A 23,619-nucleotide genomic window follows, 5' to 3' on the forward strand; every position below is an offset into this window, starting at 1 on the left:
ACCAGTAAGCAGAGAGAAGGCAGTACCAGGTGTTTTATTGCTTCAGATCCAAGGAGCAATGCCAGGCATGTCTTGGCAGGAAGAGGGGCAAGGAATGATGCCTGGCTTGGCAGCAGCCAAGCTGGGGACAGTTGGCTGAGCGGGACCAGCACCAGGCATGTTGATGGGTGGGATGTGTGTTTGGGTCTGCAGGGACAGTGCCAGGCACGTTGATGCTGGGGACGATGCTGGGGCCATCCAGGCAGGGAGGCTGTGTGCTGGGCACCTGGGGCTCACACAAAGAGCTTGTCGTGGCAGGGCTGGCAGTACATCTTGTCGTCGCGCTCGCGGAAGGTGCCCTTGTGCAGCCGGCCCAGGCAGTAGGAGCAGACGAAGTGCTCGGGGTGGTACCTGCGCCCCGCAGCCGTGATGCAGCGCCCGGTGACGGGGCGGCCGCAGCCGTGGCAGATGCTGCCCTGCCGCTGGTGGAAGTGCAGCTCGCAGTAGGGCCTCCCCTCCAGCTCGAAGAAGGACCCGCCGGTGAAGCCAGTCAGGCACTCCTGAGGGAAGGAGAGGGGAAGGCTGGCGTGGCCCTGGGAGCACCCCCAGTAGGTGCATCCCCGCCATCCCACTCACCGTGCACACGAAGCACTCGGCGTGCCAGACACCCTGCAGGGCTGACAGGTAGTTGTCAATGACAGGGCGCTCACAGCCCTGGCATTTGGGGGCGAACAGGGCCAGGAAGTCCTGGTGACAGTACGGCTTCCCATTGCGCTCCAGGAACCCTGCGGGGAGGGGATTGGGATGGGCACCACCTGGGGATGGCTTACACTGGGGACAGTGGGACATGGACACGGTGGTACCCAGGATAGGAGGCAAGGGAGAGACCTGGAGAGCTGTTGGATGGGGTGATATGTGCAAGAGCAGGGGATACCTGGGGTGTGGGCAGGACCCCCACACCTATTCCTTGGGACATACCCTCATCTCCAAACACCTTCCCGCAGTGGGCACAGAAGAAATGCTCGGGGTGCCAGGTCTGCTCCAGGGCCATGACGACTTTCTGCAGGAAAAGCCAAGGTGAGGGGGCTGGTGGTGGCAGGGGAGGCCAGGGGTGGGTCACTCACTCACCTCGCGGATGGGGCTGGCGCAGTAGGCGCAGCGCGGGGAGAAGGCCTGGTGATAATCCTCCTCGCAGAACGCCTGCCCGCCCTGCTCGAAGAAGGGCCCCTTGTCCAGCTCCTGGCCGCAGCGGGCACAGGTGAAGTGCTCGGGATGCCAGGTTTTGCCCAGGGCTGTGAGTGCCTGCAAGGAGGAGGCACGGTGGCTGTGAGGGCAGCTCTGGGGGGGGATGCCCAGGGGTGCCAGGCTGGCAGTGAGAGCTCACCTTGCCAGCGATGGGCTTGCGGCAGGAGGCGCAGACGCCGGCGGGCGCAGCCATGATTCCTAGCTCCTGCAGGTCCCGCGTGAGGCTGTCCAGCATGTTGTCCAGCGAGGACTCCGTGGGCACCCCAGCTCCCTGCCCTGCAGCTGCCAGCTGTTGGGAAGGAGGATGTGAGGTCTGGGTGAGGGCCAAACCCCCCAGCCTGGTGCCCCAGGGCCAAGGCTCACCTTGCTCTGCGTGTGGCCCAGGTCAGCCCGGAGCTCATCCAGCTGCCGGGCGGCCTCCGTGTGTGGGGGTGAGGGGAGCAGCGGCTTTGGGACTGGCGCAGGGGTGCTGGACATGGCAGAGAGGGGAGATGTTGTGTGTCCACCCCAAAGTCAGGACCCTCCACCCCTGCCAACACAGCCCTTTCCCACAGGCCACCACAGGGAACACTGCAGGTATGCAGGATACAGTCTGTCCCAGGTGACCCTGGATGGCAGAACTCTGCAAGGAACAGACAGCCCCAGATGGCTTTGCCCTCCCATGGCCATTTTTACCTGTACACTGAATCCAAACCTTCTCCCGGAGGCTGAGCTCGAGGTGGCAGTGGCACCTGAAAGGACAAGCCCTTGTGGCAGAGCCCTCAGGGTGCTCCCCTGGCAGCTTCCCCTGCCCAGCTCCACTGCCCCATCATGAGTGGAGGGGTCTCTGTGCCCAGGCATTACCTTTGGGGTACTGTGCTGGGCATCCTGGCAGGAGCTTGGTCCCTGCAGTGCACGGTCCTTGGAGGCCAGGCAGGAGCTCTGCTCCAGTTCTTCCAGCAAAGCATCTGCACAGAGCCACCCAGGTCAGGCCCCACAGCCACCAGTTGCCTACCCTGTGGTCTTCTACCACTCCCAAAATCTCAGGAGCAAAAGGAGTGTCACAGCAGGTCCTGCTGGCCAGCTGCCAGTGCCCCAAGGGGCCCTGAGCACCCTCCCCGTGGCCCCCATCCCAGTGCAGGGTGTGCCCACCTTCCCAAAGAGTGAGGCAAAGGGTCCTGCCTCCCCACAGCATTCCTGGCCAGCAAAGAAACCTCTGCCAGTCCTCAGCTTGATCCAGCATGAGCGCTGGCAGGGAAAAGCTCACCCTGAGCCCATCCTGCGTGTCCAGAGCACCACTTCCCCCAAGGTGGGCCGAGCAATTTCCCTTTCCTCTTTCACCCCTCTGCCTTGGCTGTCCCTGACGCTGGGAACAGGGGATGCCCCCAGCAGTGTGGCTGCTCCCCTGAGCCCAGCTCCCCACCCCAGGCCAGGGATGGCTCCCAGCTACCGCTGGGTGCAGCCAGCGTTGTGGCGCTGCCTCAGCCCATTTCCTGCTCTCAAGCTGGCTCCATTTTTGGCCAAGTGCTCGCTCAACCACCAGCCCCATGATTCTCTTGAGATGGGGGAGGCACAGGAGGGAGCAGGGCTCCAAGGCTGCCCCTCAGCGTCATCCCCTCCCGGCCCTGAGGTACAGGAAGGAAGAGCCTCCCCAGAACTGCCAAAAATGTGACCCCAAGCCAGGCCTGGCTGCAGGATCGGCTCTGGAGAGGCCCAACTTACCCAAATCCTCCATCCTGCCTTGGCGTGGGGTCCCAGGGCAGGGGCAGCCCCCCGAGGTGCTGAGATGGCAGCGGAGGCTGCGCCGGCTCTGTTCCGGTCTTGCCTCCTCCGCCCCCTGCGCCGGGGTTTGTCACCCAGGGCTTCCTCTGTGGGCTGCACACGCCACGTGTGACGGGCACAGCTGGGGCACAGAGAGCCACAAACAGCCCAGGTGGGGAGAAACTGGCCAAGGAGCTGCCCAAGGAGCTCCAGAAGCCAGGACGTGGATGTCTTGCTGACCCAGGCACTGTCCAGAAGCCACTGGCCACGTGTGACAAGGGATGGCATCCCTGTGCTGGGTGGGAATGGATTTGTGGCAGCATGACGGAGCAGTACTGTCACCTTCCAGCAGAACCTGCCTTTGGGGGACGCTTCTGGAGCCTCGTCATCGATTCCCAGGTAACAGCAAATCCCTTTTTGGCAGAGAAATCTCCTGGCACTGTTGGGAGCAGGCAGCAGATGTGGAAACAGCTCCAAGGGACTGGGGGATGTTAATGCCAGAGGCGGGTGCACATGGCTTGGTGTGTGCTTTGGGTTTTGTTTGGTGTTTGGACAGCACCTGGTGGGTGACCAACAACATCTCTGTCACCTTGGCCACCAGCCCTAAGAAAGCGTCACCAGGTCCTGGCTTGGCTCCTCTTTAGCCCAGCCAGAAAAACCTCTGGAGCAAAGGCTGAGAGCCACAGCCTCCATCCAGCACCCACAGGGGTCAGGCTGGCCCTGCCTTGGCCGCGCTCCTGGGCACTGCTGAGCCCTCACGGGTGGGACAGGCTGGAGCTGAGCCCCTCAGCTGCCGCCTCAGGGTCACTTCATTCCTGACTCCATTTTGTCGCCTGCTCACAGCAGGGCCATCCAGCCCAGCCCCGCCTCAGGAAAAGGCCCCGGGGCCACCAACCCGCAGTGTCCGGGCTGTGTCCGGGCCAGGAATGCTGAGAGCCCCCCAAAGCCCAGAGGAGGCACTGCTGCTGTCACTGCTCGGGCTGCCTGGCCATGGATCCTGGTGTCAGGGGTTCCCTTTCTGCACTCCACAGACCCTTCCTGCCTGCGGAAGGTTTTGGGCTATTTTTAGCTTTCTCGGTGATTTAGTGATGTGTGAGCCCGAGTGCATGTGAGCAGCTGGAGCTGGAATATCTTAAAACTTGTCCTTACAGAGCCCAGAGGCCAAAGGCTGAGCTGTGCCCTGCCCTGAGCTCTGCTCCCCTGTTCCAACAAGAATTAAGTGACCCCCAGCCTTGCCTGCAGAGGGGAAATCAGTCATGACAATGGCAGGGACAGGAGGAATCCCTGTGCAAGGATCCTGAGGTTTTTTTTTAATGCAAGGATATTCTCCTCCTTCCCAGTGTCTGTGTCAGGGGAACGTGTCTCTCCACAGTGAGGGGGTTTATCAGCACACTCTCAGGAACTGTTGGACACACTTTTGTTTTCTAGGAGCATGGCAGAGCTCAGGACTTGAAATGCAGAAGCAGAAAGGATTTGAAATGCAGAAGCCGAAGGGAGCAGCAGGCTCTCGGAGCCCTCTCACTGCTGGGAACCAGTTCAGCAAACAGGATTTTCCAGCTCAGCGCTGCGGGCTCTTTGAACCCCGGTGATTTTTGCTTTTTGTCTCCCGAGGGAGGATGAGGAGCACCTTGTTCTGGGGAAGTGTTACTCTTTGTTCTCCTGTCATAAAGCGCTGGGTAAGATCAGCCAAACCCTTGGCTCCAGAGCACACCCCAGTCCTGCTCCCCGAGGTCCTGGCCTGGTGTCACATCCTGCTGCAGGATCAGCCCAGGTCCAAAAGCCACCGAGGCGGCTGCGGACAGCAGGGAAGGTGACAGAGTGGCGACCGTGACAAAACCCGCTCCCGGGTGGCGTCTTCAGCGTCTGCGGGGGCGAAGTTTTGGGGTTTTGGTATGGGTTCAATGTGTTAGTGCAGTTCCTGTCGGACAGTCAGGCGCTGCTGAGGCTGTTTTGGGGAGGGACTCGAGCCTTGCCCCCGCACAGCCGCTCCCGGGGTTCCTGCCCAGGCGCCGTTCGCACAGCCAGGAACGGGGAACTGGCGCTGCCTCAGCTCCGGTGGAACGACACTACAACTCCCGGCAGGCCCCGCGCATGCGCGGCCGCGGGACGGAAGCAGGCGGGGCCGGAGCTGTGTGCCCCGCCCCCCTTGCGCCGGCCACCATTTTGTCACCGACTTTCACCCGCCGCCCGACGGGGCGTTTTTTTTTTTTCTTAAAGGAGAAGCGGTAGCAAAAAGCGGCCCGGCCGCCAGGCCCCGCCGGTACTACGGGCGGCGCCGCAGCCCCGCGGCACGGAGCAGCCGCGTGAGGCGGGGCGGCGAACGGCTTCCCCTGCCAGGCCTCGCCCGAGGGGCAAAGGGGCCCGGGGGCAGGCGGAGGGGCGCAGGCAGCGGCGGCGGTAGGGAGCCCTGCGGAGCCGGGGCCTGGGCGGCGGCCGCGCGGCGGACGGGCGGTCCGGGCGGAGGGGCCTGCGGGGCGGCGGCCGCGGGGGCCGCGCTCGAGTGGGCGCCGAGCGGGGCCGGCCGGGGGGAGCGGGAGCGCGAGCGCAGCGGCCGTGGCAGCGCCTGCGCGAGAGGCGGTGCGAGTCCGGGGCGCGCGCGGAGCAGCGCGCTGATTGGCCGCTCGCCCGTGGGGGCGGGCCCCGCCGTGGCCGGGCCGCCCATTGGCTAGGCGGCGCGCGCAGCGGCGGGGAAAGGCGTGAGCGCGGCGGGCGGGGGCACTCGGGCCTGGGGGCAGGGCCGTCCCCGAGTCCCGTCCGCGGATTGGTGGTCGCGGGCAGGGGGCGGGGCGCAGGGGCCGCGCGTGAAGGCCGGCGGCGGGCGCTGATTGGCCGTGGGCGGCGGGGGCGGGCGTGCCCGGCCGAGGGTGGAGCGCGGCCGTCCCGGCCCCGCCGCCGCCGCCGCCGCCCCGATGCCGGCGGGCACCGAGCAGCCGGGGGCGCCGCCGCTGAGCCGCCGCCCGCCCCGGGACCGCCGCCCGCCGCAGACCGACCGCCGGCTTCGGGCCGCCGCCGTCCGCCGCCGCCGCCCGCCGACGATCAGGGGAGGAGTCCGGTGGCAGCCGGGTGCTGAGGGGCGGCCGGGAGCGCGGCCGCGCCGCTTCGGCCGCGGGGGAGCTGCAGCCGCCGCCGCCGCCTCCCGCCGCCGTAAGGCCGAGTATCCCCGACGCCGGCGGAGCAGCCCCGGGGCGCGGCCCGCCGCCGAGCAGCCTGCCGCCGAGACGCCGCCCGCGGCCAGGAAGGCCCCCCGGGCCGGGTGAGTCCCTGCAGCCCCGGCTCCGCCCGCGCTTTCCGGGGGTCGCGGCCGCGGGGGGGGGAATGCGGCCTCTGCCCGACCCGCGCGAACGGGCCCAGGCCCCAGGGCCGCCTCCGGTCGGGGGGTGCCCCGCGCCGCCCCCCCTTTGTTCCGGCCGGGCTGGGCCGGCCCCGCCGGTCCCTTCCCAGGAAGGGCCGTGTCCCGGGAATCGCCGGCTGCGCAGCGCCCTCGGGCAGCGGCCGCTGTCCCGGTGCCCCGCGGCGCCAGCGCGGTCTGGCCCCGTCTGCCGAAGGTCCGGGTGAGGGAGGCGGTGGGATCCACCTTCCCGGTAGGAGAGGCTGCATTCGCTGCACCTTCGGTCCTGAGCGGGACACCGGAGCCTTCGGAAGTGCAGCTGCTCTCCCCTGTTCTAAGCACAGAATCCCCCGGGATTGCTCCTCACTGTCCTGGGCATGACTGGGCCTTTGCTGCTGGATATTCCTGTAGTTCCCCTCAGCTTCCTGCGGCTGAAACAATCCACCTTGGCATGGGGGGTTGAAAACAATGATCCGATAGAGAGGCACCGCGACTTTGGGGAATTGGGGCTCATCTCTGCGTCATTCAGTTCCTTGTTGCTGCCCATCCCATCGAGTCTGGCTCTTACACTTGCTTTTGTGTTTTTTTCAGGTCCACGGATAAAGTCGCTGGTAAAGGTAAGAGTTGAATTATTCGCTCCTGGTGTTGTGTTCCATCTAGAAAGTCTGGGTTCTCCCATGGGTTAGCCCAATTCTCTTTTTGGATCTTCCTTTCGAAGAATGTTTCCGTGCTGGGTGATGTGCAGTTTCTTTCTGAGTCTCTCTCAAGACTGTGGAACTGTGATAAGCTGCTGCTGCTGCTCTTGGCGCGTCCCCAGCCTGCAAAATCTCACTGTCCCAAAAAGCACTCAGGCTTTCCATGGCTGTTGGAGCGTGAGGCTGGGCTGCTCCATGGTTTGACAGCTCCTGTTGCACAGCAGTCCCAAGTAACTGGCAAATCCTGGGTTCACTTCTGTTCTGTGCTCAGGAATATAGGAGTTGATCCTCAAGAGACCTGGGAAAGTTGTGTGGAAATCAGAGTGTCCAGATATTCACACTTGTTCTTTTCTAGCTTTAGTGGATTATGGAGTTTTTAGGTTGATGTCTTCAGGGGTGAAAGAGAAAATTATTTAGAACTGGGGGCGTGAGTAGGGTCTGAACACAAAAGCCCCAGCTGTGGGCATATGCAGCCTGGAGCAGAACTTTTGTGTTCCAGTGCACACTGTGAACTTTGTGCACCTATTTAATAATTTCTTGTTTAAAAAAAAAAGCCCCAAAACCAGAAAAAATAGTTAGAGGGCTTTGCTCCTTACGTGGTGGTGACTTCTGAAACAGGTCCAAGTAGAGGGCTTTGTGTAGAGTTGTTTTTGATCTGGCACCAGAGAATTGTGGCAGAATGAAGCCCTGAGGAAAGGAGGTCGCACACCTGTGCCAATGAATTCCCCTTTCTGCTGGAGCTGCCTGGGTTTGTTTGCCAGCAGCTCTGTCTCGGAGGCTGCTGTTATTCCCATGTTTTGGTGACTCTTTAGCTTTCCTCCTGCAAGTCTTTATTCCATTTGGGTGTGGAAATCCATCGCAGCTGGCAAGGTGTGTTTTTACAGACTGAAGCAGAATTAACCACTGTGTGTTGAGTCCAGATCTTGCTTGTGTGTATTTACCCCTCACTGTGTACAGGATGGGCAGCATAATGTCAGAGCTTCAGGCTTTTATGTCAAAGCACAGTTGCTGAAATGTGTAAAAAAGTTTAGCTTCGTATGTGTATAGAGTTAAGACTCTTGGGTTTTGGTTTAAGGAGAAATATTTATTGGCAGTGGTAGAAAACGGGCAGAATATTCCCATTTTTACCCCAGGAAGTGAAAGTTGTCAGACTGAAATTCCTGGGTTTGGGGACTCTCTGCACTCAAAGCATTTTAGCCTTTAACTTGGCCTCTGAGAGTTTCAGCTGTGCTTCAGTGTGAGAGTGGAAAAACTGTTTGTTAAACTTCTGGGGCTCTTTTTTTCCCAATTAGATTTGCAGCCAAAACGATGGTAGGGATAGTTGCGTGGAAATTGGCACAGGGAAGTGCTGACTTCTGGGCCAGAGGAAATCTGTGCCGTGGGGGGTGGGGGTTGTTTGTTTTTTAGTCTACAGGAGCACAGAAGTGAGGAAGCTGCACTCCTGTGTCTTGGCTGCACGCTGGATGGAGCCCTTGTGCACCTTGTGCTGCTTGGAGAGGACCTGGAAACAGGCTGAGGAATGTCTTCCTCCTCCTTCCTTCCTTGGACAGGTTGTGCAGGAGCATGAGGGGCTTCTCCCTCCTCCTCCTGTTGGGCTTCAGCAGAGATGTTTGAAGGAGCCAGACCAGTGTAAGCAAGCAGCAGCTTTCTTTGCACAACAGGGTTTTTGGTAGCCAGGAGCCCCCTGTGAGCATGGAAGGCACAATCCCATTTGTCCTTTCCCCCTGCATGGAGCTGGGATAAGGTGCTGAGTGGTTCTGGTGAAGGTTTGGAATTCTGTGCTTGTGTTCCCTGATACAGAATTGATTTTTTTCATTGCAGTATTAGCCTTTACTGTCAACTGCTAAATCCGGTTGGGAATATTCCCTGGGACAGCCATGGTACAGAGCCATGGGATCAGGCTTTTCCTGCATCCCCTGGGCAGTGCTGGCTGTGCAGGTCTGACAGGGAGTTTGGAGGGAGATGAGAGCCCAAGGTGTGTGTGCTGTGTTGTGTCACAGCCCGAGTGTGACTGTCACCACGGGGCAGCTGCAGTGTCAGCCTGTGCTCCCTGGCTATTCCCTGTTGCCTGCTTAGTCATGCAGTTGCAGGATTTCCCAACGTGTGCCTGCAGGAATATTGGATGCATAAGTAGAACGTTTAATCTCAGCTTACAAACGAATTTGTGTAGCTGCAGTCGCTGTGTAGCAGAATTCACGTCTGCCTTCCCACAGTGCTCTGTATCCTTGTGGGAATAATTTTCATTTTAGTCAGTAGAGTCACCTCCCTGGAAAGCCGTTCTCAAATCCAGGGGTTTTGCTAAGAAAACAGGTGTGGCAAATTTTAAAAAAGATGGAAAACTTTGAGACTCAAGAAATGGTGAATGGGTTTGTGCAGAGAGGACTCACATTATACCTAAGAGTTTCATTCTTATTGCTTCATGCTCCTTTTGGGAGCATTGCTTTCCCTTAAGGCTTTGTCAGTGTTTGGAGAAAGTAATGTCATTACTTAAAACCAAACCTTATAAAAATGCACTGAATTTAAATAGCTCAGACTGCCCAAACCCTCCAAGGGTTTTCCTGTATCCCATCTGTACAGTTCCACAGTGCTCTGGTGGGGAAGAGCCCTTTGGATGGAGCTTTGCATTTGGATATTTTTCTGGAGTTTCATTTTTGTCCATGCCATTATGAAAGCAGATGTTTGGTGCCTTACCCACTGTGTGGTTGCTTCCTTAAATCTCAGAGGTGTGCTTATGTTGTGGTGCATTTATTTTTATAGCAGCTTTTTAACTTAGCAATTAATAGTTTATTTTTTTTTTTCACCTAATTGCACACATGTATTTTCTGAATTTGTCTGCAGGGTCAGTAAGAAGCTTCCAAATGCCTTATAAATCAAAGTTTAGCTCTGTTGAAAAGCAGAGCAGTGTGGTGGTTTCCACAAGGGTTTTTGGGGTGAAGGAAGAGACGAGATCCTTGACTCCATCACAGAAGGCTTGATTTATTATGTTATGATATATATATATACTATACTATACTAAAAAAGAAAAGGAAAAGAGAGTTTCCAGAAGCTGCTAAGCTAAGTAAGAAAAGTCAAGAATGATAACACACAAGCTGGCCTTGACAAACTCCGAGAGCTAGCTCTGCTGTGACTGGTCACTGTACCAAAACATCCACACCAGACCAATCACAGATCCACCTGTTGCATTCCACAGCAGCAGACAACCTATTGTTTGCATCTTGTTGCTGAACTTCCCAGCTTCAGCAGGAAAAATTCTGAGAGAGGATTTTTCATAAAGGAAATGTCTGTGACAGAGCAGTGCCCAGAGTCTTGTCTTTTGGTTGTCTAAACAAAGCCGCAACTCCACTGTGAGTGTCCTTCCAGGTTTCCTTTTCTTGTCCTTTCTCCCAGGGACTGGCATTCGCTCACAATTTTTAATGTATTTTTGATGAAGAAAAAAGAGACAAAAATGTATTCCAAATCTAGGACTTCCCATATTTCGGGCAAGGGCTTTGGTGATGGCTGATTCCAGCTGTTCCTGCAGCTGAACACTTGACAGACAGAAGTTTCCTGGTGCTGCCCTGACCCTTGGATAGGGACCAGGGACCATGTTGGGAGGGTCTGGAGTTAGAAAGTTTTTCAGCTTCTAGCTCTGTATCACTGTGAGCTCTGTAGCAAGGTTGATACTCTATACATCTCCTGAGGATGGGGTTTGGGAGGTACCTGGGTATTCTCAGCATGTAAAAATGCCCTCAATCTGTTAGACAGCTGAAGCAGAGGAAGTAAAAGGAGAAATCCTGGGAAAAGGCTTATCCAAGACCTTCACTTGAGAGGAGGGAAGCAGAGCTGCTGGGTGAGGGGTGTGCTCTGTCCAGGTGTGTTCTGAGGCAGGACTGCTTCAGCTCTGCAAGCCTGGTTTTTAAAATGATAATTATTATCAGCTGAATGCCTGATCTTCCAAGGGAATACAGCTCTTCCAGAGCAGCAGTGTGTGCTATCCCTGGCAACACAGTAGTGGTTGAGGGGGGAATTTATAGAGAATGGTTTCAAGTGTCTTTGGGTTTGGTTTAGCATTCAAAAATGAGATGTTCACCATGAGGACTGAGAACATGCAGCAGTCACCTTGAGATCTGCGAAGGAAAGCCAGGAGGGTGCAGTTCATGCTCTGATGGTGAGGTTTATACGTGCAAGACAGCAGCTTGATGGTTTACAACACAGTGTGATGCCTCACATCCGGGATTCCAGTCAGGCTTTTCCAGCCAAATGTTGCTTATTCCACCCTGTTAATCAAGGATCAGACAGTGAGTAATGCAAAGCAAACTACATGCTAAGAGAAAAAGGATCATTTGGTTCAGAAGACTTGATGCAAAACTGGAGATTGCGGGCTGGGAGGAATCAGAGAGGTTGTGGATTCCTCATCCCTGGCAGTATCCAAGGTCAGGTTGGACAGGGCTTGGAGCAACCTGAGCTAGGGGAAGGTGTTGATGCCCATGGCAGGGGTTGGAATGAGCTGAGATTTAAGGTCTCTTCCAACCCAAACCATTCTGTGACCAGCTGTAACATTTCAAAGGGCGTTGAGTTCATGAAGGCCCAGTGTCACAGCAAGTGCCAAAAAGTGAGATCAAATGAACTGTACTCAGGAATTTTAGTTTTTAAGAGATTAACTTGCTCACAAGACATTTCAGCCAGTTCTGTTATCTTGCCAAAGCATGTTTGGAGACCAGCCATGAGGCAAAAGGAAACCACCTGTACAAGCTGTAAATAAGTGTGGAAGCCTCAGGCTAACAGCATTTGTGATGGTTTTTGCTCTAGCACAGCACCAGAAACATCCAGCTCAGATCCCTCAGGGATATTGCCAGGTGTACAATTCCAATGAAGTGTATGTTTGGTGGATTCTCTAAACATGACTTTTCACATGGCCCAGCTTTGAAGCTGGCCTTTCATAAAGCACTTGCTGAGCTTTATGAGTGTCTCTTGTTGTGCTTAGAGCCAGCAAATCATTGTCTTAGAAGCCTTTATGCGAGGGAAATACAAGCTGCTTTTAAATATTTGTGTCTTTCCTTAGAGGGAATGTGAGGAGAGTTTTAAGGGAAGGTCTGCTGAGGTGAGGGCCTGGGGAGTGTCCTGGCTCAGCATAGAGGGCTGAGCAGGTTCCCATAGCAGGCAGTGACACCTTGTGTTTTAGCTTTTGTATTTTTCAGATTCTCTGCTACCTGGTGTGTAACTCTGAAACTTCATATTAGGTGTGAGTAAGTTCTCTTCACAGGGTACTTTGACAAAACAATCCCTTCCCAGCTCAAGAATCAAGGACAGCCATTACCCAGAAAGCGTAAACAACAGTGAAGAGAAGGGGGCAAGCCAGGGGGGTGAGACTTCATGACCTGGAGCCGTAACTGGACAATTGAACCCAATATGTAGATGAACAAAAACTTAGAAAAGTGTAAAAACTCATGACCAGGAACCATTCTTGGATTCATCCTGGGTGTAGCCTCGGTCAGGCTCTTGCTGCCCAAGGTTTTGTCCATTTAGCTCTGTCTAGTCTCTGTTCCAGATCAGCCTTTGTAGGCATCAGCAGGGGCTGCTGTGATTTAAGGTGTGATTTAATGAGGGGATTTAGGCGTTTTGTGCTCTGATGAAACACACTGCAATGGCTGTTTTAGCTCCCAAAGAAGAGAAGGAGGAGGAGGAAGTGTCTGGCACGCTCGGCCATGGCTCTCCCGTGGGCACGGCGCGGCCCAGCCGGAGCTGGCGCAGCAGCCGGACAGCGGCGGCCGCCCGCCAGCGCGACCCCGACAACTCCCGCGCCTCCAGAGCCAAGGCTGCCTCCCTGCAGCTCATCTGCAAGTCAGAGCCCAACGCCGACCAGCTGGAGTACGGTACGTGCCAGGGAAGGCCTGGGGACAGTCAGGGCTGTGGGTGTCACTCTGGGCGTGTGGCTGTGCTGGCGTGGTGCTGCTTGTCACGGGTGCCTTCTGCCACCAGCACTCCCGGCTCTGAATGTCGACGGAGGTGCCGTGAGACAAATGAGCTCACTGCAGCGAACACACTTTGAAACCTAATGGTGACTTTTCCTTTCAGTGGTCACAGATGAGCATCAGTCTCCAGATGGAGTCAGGTAGGACATGTTATTTTGTGGTGTTTCTTCCTAGTCGATGTCTCAAGGGGGCCTGAGTCGCTTGAAAATAAATGTTAGTACCAAATGATCCATGGGACTGACAGTAGCTCTGTCTCCTTTGGCCCCTTGCTGTTGCAGTTCCAGTGTGCACAGATGTCAGGAGATACTGTGGAGAAATGGGTAGTAAGATTTGATCTGGGCATTCCAGCTGGTAGCTTTGTTGCTGTGGGTGGGTGGGTTCAGGAGAGGACGCAGGACTGCCTGGCCTGTTCTGGTTGTCACTGTGCTCCTTGGTCAGTGCAAGCTGTTACCTTTCCCCAGTCAAGCTGGATGAGGAAGTGCAGTGTAATAGTGTCCTTCCCATGCTGGGGAATGGTACACAGATATTATTCTTGCATTAGTGGCCAAGCTGTTGCTGCCAAAGTCCTCTCTTCTCCTTTTCTCCCAACAGCGATGATGATGAGGAGATGCTCATCAGTGAGGAAGAAGTTCCCTTCAAAGATGATCCCAGAGATGAGACCTACAAGCCCCACCTAGAGAAGTATATTGGATTATGTACTTACTGGGGGTTTACACCAAAAAAATATGGGCATGTTTTCTGAATTAGCTTAAATGCCCCAAAGCACCTGTGCTAGTTGATCTGCTGTAATGGTTCTAAACATTGCCTGCATTGGCCAGAACTGTTCTTCTCTCAGGGACTGAAGCCTTTAGAGCCTTGCTGGGTGCTTCCCTAAGCCTGGTTCTTACTTCTGCTTGAAAGTGGGACTTGAAGAACAGACCTGAGCTTGGGCCCAGTTTTTGTTTAAATCTTTGTAAAAAGCAGGCAGTGGGAAGAGTACTGGAGTAATGTGTTGTATTTGTGTCTTTGTAGGGAAGCACCAAAGCAAAGGAGAAAAGCTAGCAAGGGGAAGGAGGAAAAAGAAAAGCAGAAAGAGATTAAAGTGGAAGTGAAAGAAGAGAATGAGTTTCAGGAGGATGAAGAACCACCAAGGAAGTAAGTAAACTCTGCAGTTACACATGCCAGTGTGTGCTGTGTGTTTTGCATTCTTGCTGGTGTACAACAGTGTTTAATTGTTGTTGGCTCCCCCCATCCCCCCCTCCACCTCTGGGCCTGACAGCTGATGGGGCAGCACTGTTTATCCTGTGCCCTCACATCTTGCCTGTCTTCAGCCACAAAAACATCAGAGTTTAGCTCAAGTGGAGGGGTTTTTCATCATCCTGTGGTTAGTCAGCCTCCCTGGGTGTGACCACACAGTGGGAAATACTTCAGGGTGTCCCTGGAATCGGTTCCTTGTGATGCCTCAAGTGGATCCCGAAAGCCAGTGGGGAGAGAGCAGCATTCCTGCTGTGCGCTGGGGGCAGACACAGGGTTGTCTTGTCACTGGAATACCTTGTGTGTGTGTTAAGTGTCCTTTTTGTACAGTTAGGACTTCACCAGAGGTCAGGAAAATCAGCTGTTTTCCCCTTGCTTTTGAGAAGTAAAACAACAAACTTTTCCACCCAGTCAGTCACCAGTGGCTGACACCTTCTGCTGTGTGCTGTCCCTGGAGCTCATGGCTGAAGCATTCCTCCTGGCAACACAGGGAGATGGGTTTATGTGACTGTGTCAAAGCCATTCTTTGGGATAATGTGAGGGGAAAAAAAGAAAAAGGAGCTGGTTTTGTACCTCAGCTCCTCTCTGAGTGGTTGGAACAGCCCGGGCTCCCTCTGCTGACCTGCTGCACACGGGTGGTGTAATTTCTCTTGCTGTTCCTGAGCTGCTGCTGATTCACAGTGGAGAGGAGTGAGGAGGCTGATATTTTGAGAACATTTTTGTCTGTTGGAGACTGCTTTCTGAGGCTTGAGGTTTTGTTGTTTGAATCAGACACTACTTTCTGTGCGTAATAAAACCTGTGGCTCTTCTGAGGGCTTGGCTTGAATGCTGAGTGTGTGTTCAGCATGTTCCTGGCTTGCCATCAATACAGATGTCTCAGTAGAGTCTGGAAAATACTTCCATCAGTCTGCTCCAAGTGTCTCTGCAGCAATGGGATCAGGCAGGCAGAGCTGGGCAGAGCTGTGCCTTGGGAGGCTGCAGTTTACATGTGAGCACAGGTCTGCTCAGACAGAGCCTAGATTTTTGTCTTGACAGGTACAGAAGCTGCTGTGGCTAATTCAGAGCCCTGTAAAATAGCTGCTGGATCATTAATCCCGTTCTTCCTGATCAGGCAGATGGATGTTTTCCCATGGTGTGGAATGTTCCCCAGCAGAGCAGAGGAAATACGGTGCACTGTTGGTTGTAGACTGTGTTGGGAAAATTACATGTTTATGAAAAGTGCAGTAGGAAATGCGAAGTATTGAGAGAGCAAACCATGTGAACTATTTATTTCTCTGGAATTCTCCATCTTTTGAATCTGTCTCCAACTTGCACTCAGTTTTTTTTCTAGACCATGCAGTTAATGAGGTAATACAGCATACACTTCAAAGTCTCTGCCCCCTGCTAATGTAAAGAAGCTGCTCTCAGTTCTGTTTCTGTATCCCTGTTACAGGAGGGGAAGGAGGAGAAAGGATGACAAGAGCCCAAGGCTGCCCAAGAGAAGGTAAGTGATCCTCTCAACCCAGTTGTGTTTTGCAAACTTGCTTCCCTTGTGTCCTACATGCAGACAAGGATTGTCCCAAAGCCATCTCTCTGCCTTAAAGGGAATAAAAACCAAAACCAGCAGCGTGCCTTGTCTTCCCTCTTCTCCTTCCCCTGTAGGTGTTGGTTTAGTTTCTTCCAAGTGAACCAGCCCCCTGCCCACTTCTCAGTTGATCCCTCCTGTGGCATGACCCAGCAATAAGGAATTGCTTTGAGAATTCTGGGTCTCCTGAGGTTTTCCCAGCTCTAGGGAGAGCCCTCAAGTAGTGGCAGGAGAAGAGTTGGCTCTTGAACAGCAACTGTGTCACAGCCCAGGCGGCGGTTTTGGAGCAATAGTGCTTTGCTGTGCTTGCATTTGTTATTTGTAGCATGAGACACATTAGCTCCTCACAGACACAGAGAATTGTGATTCTAAATAGAATATATATAGAATCTTTATCTATAGAATCACCTGACCATAGAAGCAGCCAAGCACTCTGCCCCTCTCCTTGCTGATTTCCCAGGAAGAAGCCCCCGATCCAGTATGTCCGCTGTGAGATGGAAGGCTGCGGCACGGTCCTGGCTCACCCGCGGTACCTGCAGGTGGGTGGGCTGTTCACTTCCTCTGTGGCACGTGGGAGGGCAGGGAAGGGGTGCTTGGAACAGACAGCTAAGCCTCCACTGGCACTCACACCCCTTCCTGATGCTGTCATTTTGCAAGGCTTCATTGTGGCCAGTTGTAGCCGTGTGTGTGAGTGTCTGTCAGGTTGCTGGATGTCCGTGTGTGTTTCATTTTCCAGTGGGGATCTAAACTTGAGTGAACCTCAGCTGTTCACTCAGCCATGAACAGTCTGCAAACTTCCACTCTTTCTTTCCAGCATCACATAAAATATCAGCACTTACTGAAGAAAAAATATGTGTGTCCTCATCCTTCCTGCGGTCGGCTGTTCCGGCTCCAGAAGCAGCTCCTGCGGCATGCCAAACATCACACAGGTACAGGGGGGTGGGAAATAGATGCAAAGTCCTCTTCAGGTCAGTGAACAGATAGAAGGAGAATGGAAAAACCTCTGGGACTTCTGCAGAGAGTGAAGCCAAGTCAGGTGGCATAGATTTGCAGCAGCAGCAGCAGGGTATTACTGTCTTCTGGATTACCATCTTTTAAGCAAATGAAAGAAATAGACTACAGAGGTTTTAATTCTCCTTCTGGCAGGCATCACTCAGGAGCTCTGTAGAGGAATAAGCCTCAACAGATAAAGTCTGATTTATCCCAATTTGCCAGTCTTTCAGTTTTGGTCGGAGTGGATAATTAGCTCTTAGGAGAGTTTTAATCGTGCCTCGCCTCTCCAGATCAACAGCTGTGGTGTGTTGTGGGACACCTCCTCCTCCCAGAACTTATAGCTCTGCTCCTTCCTGGGCAGCTTTACCTGCACTGCCTGAGAGTTGGGAAAGGGGGCAGGTCTGTGGGAGAGCAGTGCTGCAACTGGTGTTGTCTTTCAGATCAAAGGGATTACATCTGCGAGTACTGCGCCCGGGCCTTCAAGAGCTCCCACAACTTGGCAGTGCACCGGATGATCCACACGGGCGAGAAGCCCTTGCAGTGAGTACCTCTGCCTGTGCCTCGCCCTCCTGCTCTGAGGGACCCCTGAAACACCCATTTCAGAGCAGCTCTGAAGTCAGGCTGGAGCCTGCTCCTGGTGTCCCAGCTCTCTTTGTACACACACTTGTGTCACCTGCTCCTCGGGATCTGGGGAATGTAAGCCTTCAGTAAATAAAATCAGAGCTGGAGCTGCGGTGACATTAGCGAGCCCGTGCTGTTCTCCTGAGCTGCCACCTCACTACTATTGTCCTTATGAGCGTGTGTGGGTGTCCCTTTGTTGTGACCTCCTCATTGTCCCCCCCTAGGTGTGAGATCTGCGGATTCACCTGCCGGCAGAAGGCTTCCCTCAACTGGCACATGAAGAAGCATGATGCAGACTCCTTCTACCAGTTCTCCTGCAATATTTGTGGCAAGAAATTCGAGAAGAAGGACAGCGTGGTGGCCCACAAAGCCAAGAGTCACCCCGAAGTGCTCATTGCTGAAGCACTGGCTGCCAACGCGGGTGCCCTGATCACCAGCACCGATATCCTGGGCACTAATCCCGAGGCCATTGTGCCGCCCACAGATGGCCAGGGCCTCCCGCTGCTCCCCGACCCCCTGGGCAGTGCTCCCCCAGCAGATTGCCTGCTGCTGAGCCCAGAGGGGATGCCAAAGCCCTACTGTGGCGGGGCAGAGCGAGTGAGCCTGGTGGCTGACGGCAAGCTCTTCGTGGGCAGCGGCAGCAGTGCGAACCCAGAGGGGCTGGTCATGAACACAGAGATGCTGGGAGCCAGCACGGAGGTGCTCATTGAAGATTCTGACTCCACTGGACCCTAGTGGCAGGGGAGCACCTGGGTGCTGGGACAGTTGGGACTCTGTATTTAAAAGGAAAAGGAAAAAAAAAAAAGGAGGAGGCACTTACGAAAGAGAGGAAAGTTAAACAAAACTTACAATACTAGTAAATAACTGAAGGGTCTGCTCCCCTCCAGCGCGGATCACAGCACATCCTCTTTCTCCCAACCACTTCTCTCTCTCCCACGGCCCCTTTGTGGAAAGGGGCACGTGCTGCCATTGCCTGAGCAAGTTGGATTGAGCGGCGGATTTCTCCAAGGGAGGGGGCACTGCTGAAACCCCTCGCTCTACCCCAAAGCAGTTGTTGCCTTTCTGGCTCCTTGGCATGGCCCCACTGGCAAACTAAAAAGCGTTGGACGTGCTCTGGAGGAGTTCCTTAGGACTCCCTCTGCCCCTGGTCCCGACTTCTATGCACCACTGCACTCTGGTCCTTGCAGTCTCCTCCTTCCTGGCCGGGGCTGGGAGTTTGGCACTTTAGCCCCTCGGCAGGGTGAGCTGTGAAGCAGCAGTGCACATCCCGCTCCCACCACGCTCCCCTGCTCCAGCCCTGGCAGGAAGTGGAGGGAGGGAACGCCCTGGCTCGTAGATCATGTTTGCTTGGAGAGGCCCGGGGGCTACAGGAGCCCTGCGTGGGAGAGGCAAGGAGGAGCATCCCAGTTTGACGACAGTAATTTGCACTTTGAACATGCTTCGTTTTTGTGTTGTGGTAACAAGATTCCTTATTTATTGTTTAAAAAAGGGTCGGTATTTTTTAGTTCTGTTCTTAGGGGCGGGGGTGGAAGGGGTTCAGGCTGTTTCCCAGTAGGCTCCAGTGCAGGGAGCTCCAGTGCCATTATGCCAGCAGCTGGGAGAGCTGAGGTGAAGGCAGCACTCTGGAGTCAGATGTGTCTTGCAGCTTTTGCAGAGTAGAGGGAGAGCCCCTGGAGAAGAGCCTGTGTGCAGTGGGAGTCTCTGCAGCAACGTGTTAGCAGGAGGATGAGGTGAGTGATGGGCTGTCTCTCCCTCCCTCCCAGCTCCGGGTGAGCTCCTTGCATTAAATGCCTGTTTTGCCTCCAGCCTTTCGGGGAAGGACGTTGTTAGCCAGGAACTTGTTCTTGTGACTTTTGACTCTTGGGACAGCCGTGAGCTACTTGCTGCTGGGGGATGTGGTGCTCCTCATCCAACTCTGCCTCTCCTTTTCCAGGTCTAGACAAAGACACAGTTAGCAGGGACTGGATATGGTTTTCTCAGGCTTGTTTATCCAAGGCAATAGATTGATGTGGGACTATGGGGCTGTCAGCTTTTCTCCCTGCCCTCATTTTGAGGGGGGGTTGTGTAGCCGTGTTCTGAAAGCTTCTCTTTTCTGCACAGACACCCCAGCTTTCCCTGAAACGTGGCGGGTCGGGTGTTGCCTGCTGGTGTAGTTAGGGCAGCTTTGAGCCCTTGGAAAAGTTTACATAGGATAAGATGTGTCTGCTATGGAGACTTGGATTTTTTTTTTGCTCTTCTCTGAAACTTTGTGTGGAGATTCAGTGGCCTTGAATTCGTAGCGGTTTTGGAAGAGGTGAAGAATAACCTGTTTTTTGTTTATTTGCCTGTTTTTTGGTTGGGTTTCTGGGGTTGGGAGCAGAGCTGAAGTATCTTGTCTGAGCACAAGATCAGCTGAGTTGGTCTGTAGCACACAGCAGCTTGTTGAAATCGGGTACCTGGGGGTCTGGAAAACCGCAATAAAATGTGGAATTTAATTGGATTAACAGGAAACTGACTCTGAACACCCACTCTGTCCCCTGTGATGCCTGGAAATCCAGCTGTGGCCCAGACATGCTGGCTTTTCTCAGGCTGTTTGTCCTGGTTTGCCCCCCTCGCTCCCTTCCTCCTCCCTTTACACTGATACCTTTGTCAGAGCAAGTCGAAGCACTTCCTGGCGTAGGGGCGGGTCGAGGCTGAGCAGTCGGGTGTCCCGTGCCCGGGTGTGGGCATCCCGTGGTCATGCTGTGGCCTGGCTCACGTGAGAGCCCAGCACACCTGGTGGCAGGTCCGTGGTAGAATGGTGTTAAACTAAATCAGTTCCTTCAGTTGAGATGATCCAGTGTATTGCTTGGATCGCTTTACTGTGGTTTCCAGCAGGAAACTTTCTGGGTGGCAGCTGGTCCCCTCCCCTTGCAGGCTAGAGAGGGGCAGCACTCTGGGGACACTTGGTGGCCCTCGGGGCAGGTTGGCTTTGTCCTTCTGACATGGTGCTGCTGGAGCTGTGTCTCTGCTGGCCCCTGTGCCTGTGGGAGGTGCAGGGTGGGCAGAGCCTTGCACAGAACACTAAAAGGAGAGCTTGGGGGGTTGTTGGTCGAGGGATGGCACTAAAAGGCCTTTGGGCCAAGGGCTTGCTCACCTCTGGTGACCCAGCACTTGGCACCAGGCTGGGGGAGGCTGCCTCGTCCCACATCCGCCCCAGTGGAGCAGGGTTTGCCCCTGGCTGCACTTCTGGGATGCAAAATCAAACATTTCCTTTGCTTCCCGGCCTGGACACCTCTGATCCCTGCCGCTCCCTGCCTTGTCCTTCCATGACACCTCTTGTAGCTCTCCCTTTTCTTTTTCTGGCCGTGGCCAGGTGCCTGTCTGTCCTCTAACCACAGCCTGCTCTCCCCTGATGCAGGAGAGATGTGTAGCTCCCCTCCCATGCCCCTCTGAAGCCCTAAAACTGACACAGCCCTCCTGCAGCTCCTCCTCCCCTCGATGTCTCTCCTTCACTCGCATGCAGTTTGCTTCAATAAATTATTGTAGTAGTTTGCAATAAACTTTTTTGTATTTTTTTCCCCTGTATTTATTTTTTTTCTCCTCCCGGGGAGGGATTGGAGGGGGCACGAGGCCCTTTGGCACGGGCAGCACTTGAGGGGCCCTGGGCCACTGGGCTGGGGCTGGGGGCTGCTGTGGCCAGGGGCTCCCCAAGCTGAGCAGCTTCTGCAGTAGTGACAGGGTGGCAAGGAGGCTGCTGGGCATATGGGGACCCCCCTGCCCTGGGACCCCCAGCCAGGCACACTGTGGTATTCATGGGAAGCTGCTTTTCAACTCCTGGGGTTTTTCTCACTCTTGATCTGGGTAATGCATAACCAAAATAAACATACTGAGGAAAAACCAACCCAACCTGAAGGGCTGTTTTTGTCTTGGTGTGTGCAGCTCACCTGTGGGGTGGCTGGTGTTGTTCTGGGGTGGTTGGGATATCTTTCCTTATCTGCAGCCCCTCTTTAGGGCAGGACCCCTCTGGGGAGGGGGGCGGTTAGAAGCATCTGGCACAGATCCTTCTGCCAGGGTTTGGGTTGCAGTTTGGCTTGGGGCTGCTGTGGGACCTCCAGCCTGGGCTGCTGCCCTCAAGCATTGCTTGGCCCTGCTCAGGCTCCAGCCGGCTGCCGGGCTGAGGTGTTGAGCAATGTCCGGGCTTTGCTCACCTCTTCCCGGCAGTGGTTTCCCGCACTCTGGAATGAGCCGAGGGCTTAGTGTGCTGCTAATCTCCCTGTGTGGCTGGGAGGGAGGAGTGGGTCAGCCGGGGCTGGGAGCCTGTTGCTGCTGCACCAGACAGTTCTGGGCAAGGCACTTGGAGTAGCGATGCGTGGGGGAATTAGGGAAATAATCTGTCGCTGTTGATCCCAGAGGCGGGAATTTGCAGTGTGGTGCCAGGCCCCAGGCACGGAAGAGGGGGAGAACCAGGCCAGCGGACGTGTGAGCGGAGCTCCAGGCTGGAATGCACCAGCTCAGCAAGGGATTGTCCTCGCCAGGCCAGGCGGCTGCTGCTGCGCCCGGAGCCTGGTGGCCGTGACAGCTGCCTGGACCATGGCGGCCGCAGAGAGCCCCTCCGCTGCCCTCCGGCGCCGCGACCTCTGCAGCCGCGGCATCCGCCTGGCCGGCAAGATGCGCGCGGATGTCGTCGACCTCCTGGACGCCTACGTGAGTTTGCCCTGCTCCTTCTGGCTGCCGCGGGGCTGGGAGCACTGCTGGGATCTGGGATCTGTGCTGGGGTGCGAGGACAGACCCACGGCAGGGATGGGGCACGGAGTCTTGCTGGATCCGGGCCTGCTCACACCTGGGTGAGACTCGGGCAGCTCGCACTGCCCCAACACCTGCAGGGCTCGGGGCTGGGGATCCCCCCACGTCTGTCCTGCCTTGCTGATCCCCGGCGGGTCTCACCCTGCAGGTGGAGCAGCAGGGCTTGGACGCCTCAGCCAGTGTGGCGGCAGTGGAGGGGGTGCCGCTGGCGGCGGTGGAGCGCTGGGACGAGCAGACGGGCACGCAGCGGCTGCTGGAGAACCTGGCGGCCTACCGGGCCTTCCGTGCCCTGCTGGCCCAGATGCTGGAGGAGCAGCGGGAGCAGCTGGGCGAGGCCGACGCGGGCCTGGGCCGAGCACTGGCGGCTGTCCTGCTCCAGGTCTCGGCCTTTGCCTACCACCTCGAGGAGCTGCTGCGGCTGGAGAGCCGCGGGATCCCGGGCGAGGAGGGGGATGAGGAGGAGGAGGACGGGCCGCCACCCCCGCCGCGCCTCAGCCTCTTTGAGCAGAAGCTGCGGGGCCTGGGCGTGCTGCGGGAGCTGGCCCAGTGGGCCGTGAGGTCCGTGCGGGACCTGCGGCAGCTCGCCAAGCCCAGCCTGGCCACTGGCGCAGCCCCCAGCCTGGCTGAGAGCCCCTGAAGGCGAGCACAGGGTGGGGGGTCTTGGGTGCCCCTGGGGCTCCTTGCCCACCCTCTCAGAGGGCAGCTGAGAGCGAAGGAGGGGACGTGGAGGGGAGGGACTGTGCCGTTAATCCCCATGCTTTTAATGCTGCTCCCCGTGGGGAAACTGAGGCACAGGCTGCAGTATACCCTGGAGGGATCCTCAGGGGTCCTTGGGCTCTTCCTGCTGGGCAGTTGAATTACCCTCAGGAAGCAGCTTTGCTGCTCGCCTCAGGGCCTAGAGGCATGAGGCACTGCCTATGGCAGGCAGATTCTGCCTTGGGGCTCTTGTGGATGCAGGGCAGGAGCCAAAGGACAGAAAAGCATCACTCGGTGAAAGGAATCTTGGGACCTGCCCCCCCAGCTGCAAGGCACAAGGCTTGGCCTCCTGCACGTGGATTCTCCTTCTGCCCAGCTTGGTTGGCTGCTCATTGAATTTCTGCTCTAACTGCTTGGGGGCTTTTTGGGGAGGGGGGGAAGCAATCAGGAGGGGGAATTCTTAATTGCTTGGACATGATTACGGAGAGGATCTTTTAACTGAAAGGTGATCTTTTAGCTGTGATTCAGAAGCCCCTCTGCAATGGGGTTAGTGCCTGCAGGGCTTATTTTGGGACTGGGAATGGCGTGGGAGAATCTAAGAGCCTCAACCACATCGTTCATCCTGTGGAGTGCTGGGATGTTTCACAGCTTCCTGGGCCACGGTTCTCCTGCCGACTGGATGTGATGGCTGCTGTGTGAATAAAAGGGCTGGGCAATCTACCAGGGTGATGTACTTCTTGGGGGAGGTGGGGCAGCTCACCAGGGAGGCTGGGCTGCCCAGTTCCTACTCCAGGGAAGGGTCCATCCCAG

General features: G+C 55.8%; 3 protein-coding genes across 3 annotated transcripts; 2 read left to right on the forward strand and 1 right to left on the reverse strand.

Moving 5' to 3' along the window:
- Positions 1 to 272: 272 nt before the first annotated feature.
- Positions 273 to 2,938, reverse strand: LPXN (leupaxin). Its single transcript, XM_030949880.1, has 9 exons — positions 2,926 to 2,938; positions 2,068 to 2,171; positions 1,900 to 1,955; positions 1,588 to 1,693; positions 1,364 to 1,513; positions 1,108 to 1,281; positions 958 to 1,039; positions 616 to 764; positions 273 to 539 (listed from the first exon to the last, which is right to left on the reverse strand). The coding sequence occupies exons 1-9, from the start codon at positions 2,936 to 2,938 to the stop codon at positions 273 to 275; spliced, it is 1,101 nt and encodes a 366-aa protein (XP_030805740.1).
- A 2,935-nt stretch (positions 2,939 to 5,873) lies between these two features.
- Positions 5,874 to 20,885, forward strand: ZFP91 (ZFP91 zinc finger protein). The gene is made up of 11 exons (XM_030949009.1): positions 5,874 to 6,217; positions 6,884 to 6,909; positions 12,624 to 12,839; positions 13,042 to 13,078; positions 13,530 to 13,619; positions 13,950 to 14,072; positions 15,604 to 15,654; positions 16,196 to 16,274; positions 16,550 to 16,664; positions 17,169 to 17,268; positions 17,574 to 20,885. The coding sequence occupies exons 1-11, from the start codon at positions 5,874 to 5,876 to the stop codon at positions 18,082 to 18,084; spliced, it is 1,692 nt and encodes a 563-aa protein (XP_030804869.1). The 3' UTR covers positions 18,085 to 20,885.
- Positions 18,662 to 22,882, forward strand: CNTF (ciliary neurotrophic factor). The gene is made up of 3 exons (XM_030949537.1): positions 18,662 to 18,805; positions 21,721 to 22,014; positions 22,262 to 22,882. The coding sequence occupies exons 1-3, from the start codon at positions 18,689 to 18,691 to the stop codon at positions 22,748 to 22,750; spliced, it is 900 nt and encodes a 299-aa protein (XP_030805397.1). The 5' UTR covers positions 18,662 to 18,688; the 3' UTR covers positions 22,751 to 22,882.
- Positions 22,883 to 23,619: the final 737 nt, after the last annotated feature.

Source organism: Camarhynchus parvulus, chromosome 5 (assembly GCF_901933205.1).
Source record: "Camarhynchus parvulus chromosome 5, STF_HiC, whole genome shotgun sequence".
Taxonomy (NCBI): Eukaryota; Metazoa; Chordata; class Aves; order Passeriformes; family Thraupidae; genus Camarhynchus; species Camarhynchus parvulus.

Coding starts and splice junctions, on each gene's coding strand:
- LPXN (XM_030949880.1), bottom strand. Junction 1,956..2,067: donor CCCAGCACAGTACCCCAAAG/GTAATGCCTGGG, acceptor TTGTCCTTTCAG/GTGCCACTGCCACCTCGAGC. Junction 1,040..1,107: donor GCGCCAGCCCCATCCGCGAG/GTGAGTGAGTGA, acceptor CTTTTCCTGCAG/AAAGTCGTCATGGCCCTGGA.
- ZFP91 (XM_030949009.1), top strand. CDS start 5,874: ATGCCGGCGGGCACCGAGCAGCCGGGGGCGCCGCCGCTGAGCCGCCGC. Junction 6,218..6,883: donor AGGAAGGCCCCCCGGGCCGG/GTGAGTCCCTGC, acceptor TGTTTTTTTCAG/GTCCACGGATAAAGTCGCTG. Junction 17,269..17,573: donor ACGGGCGAGAAGCCCTTGCA/GTGAGTACCTCT, acceptor GTCCCCCCCTAG/GTGTGAGATCTGCGGATTCA.
- CNTF (XM_030949537.1), top strand. CDS start 18,689: ATGTTTGCTTGGAGAGGCCCGGGGGCTACAGGAGCCCTGCGTGGGAGA. Junction 18,806..21,720: donor TGCTTCGTTTTTGTGTTGTG/GTAACAAGATTC, acceptor TGTTGATCCCAG/AGGCGGGAATTTGCAGTGTG. Junction 22,015..22,261: donor TCGACCTCCTGGACGCCTAC/GTGAGTTTGCCC, acceptor CTCACCCTGCAG/GTGGAGCAGCAGGGCTTGGA.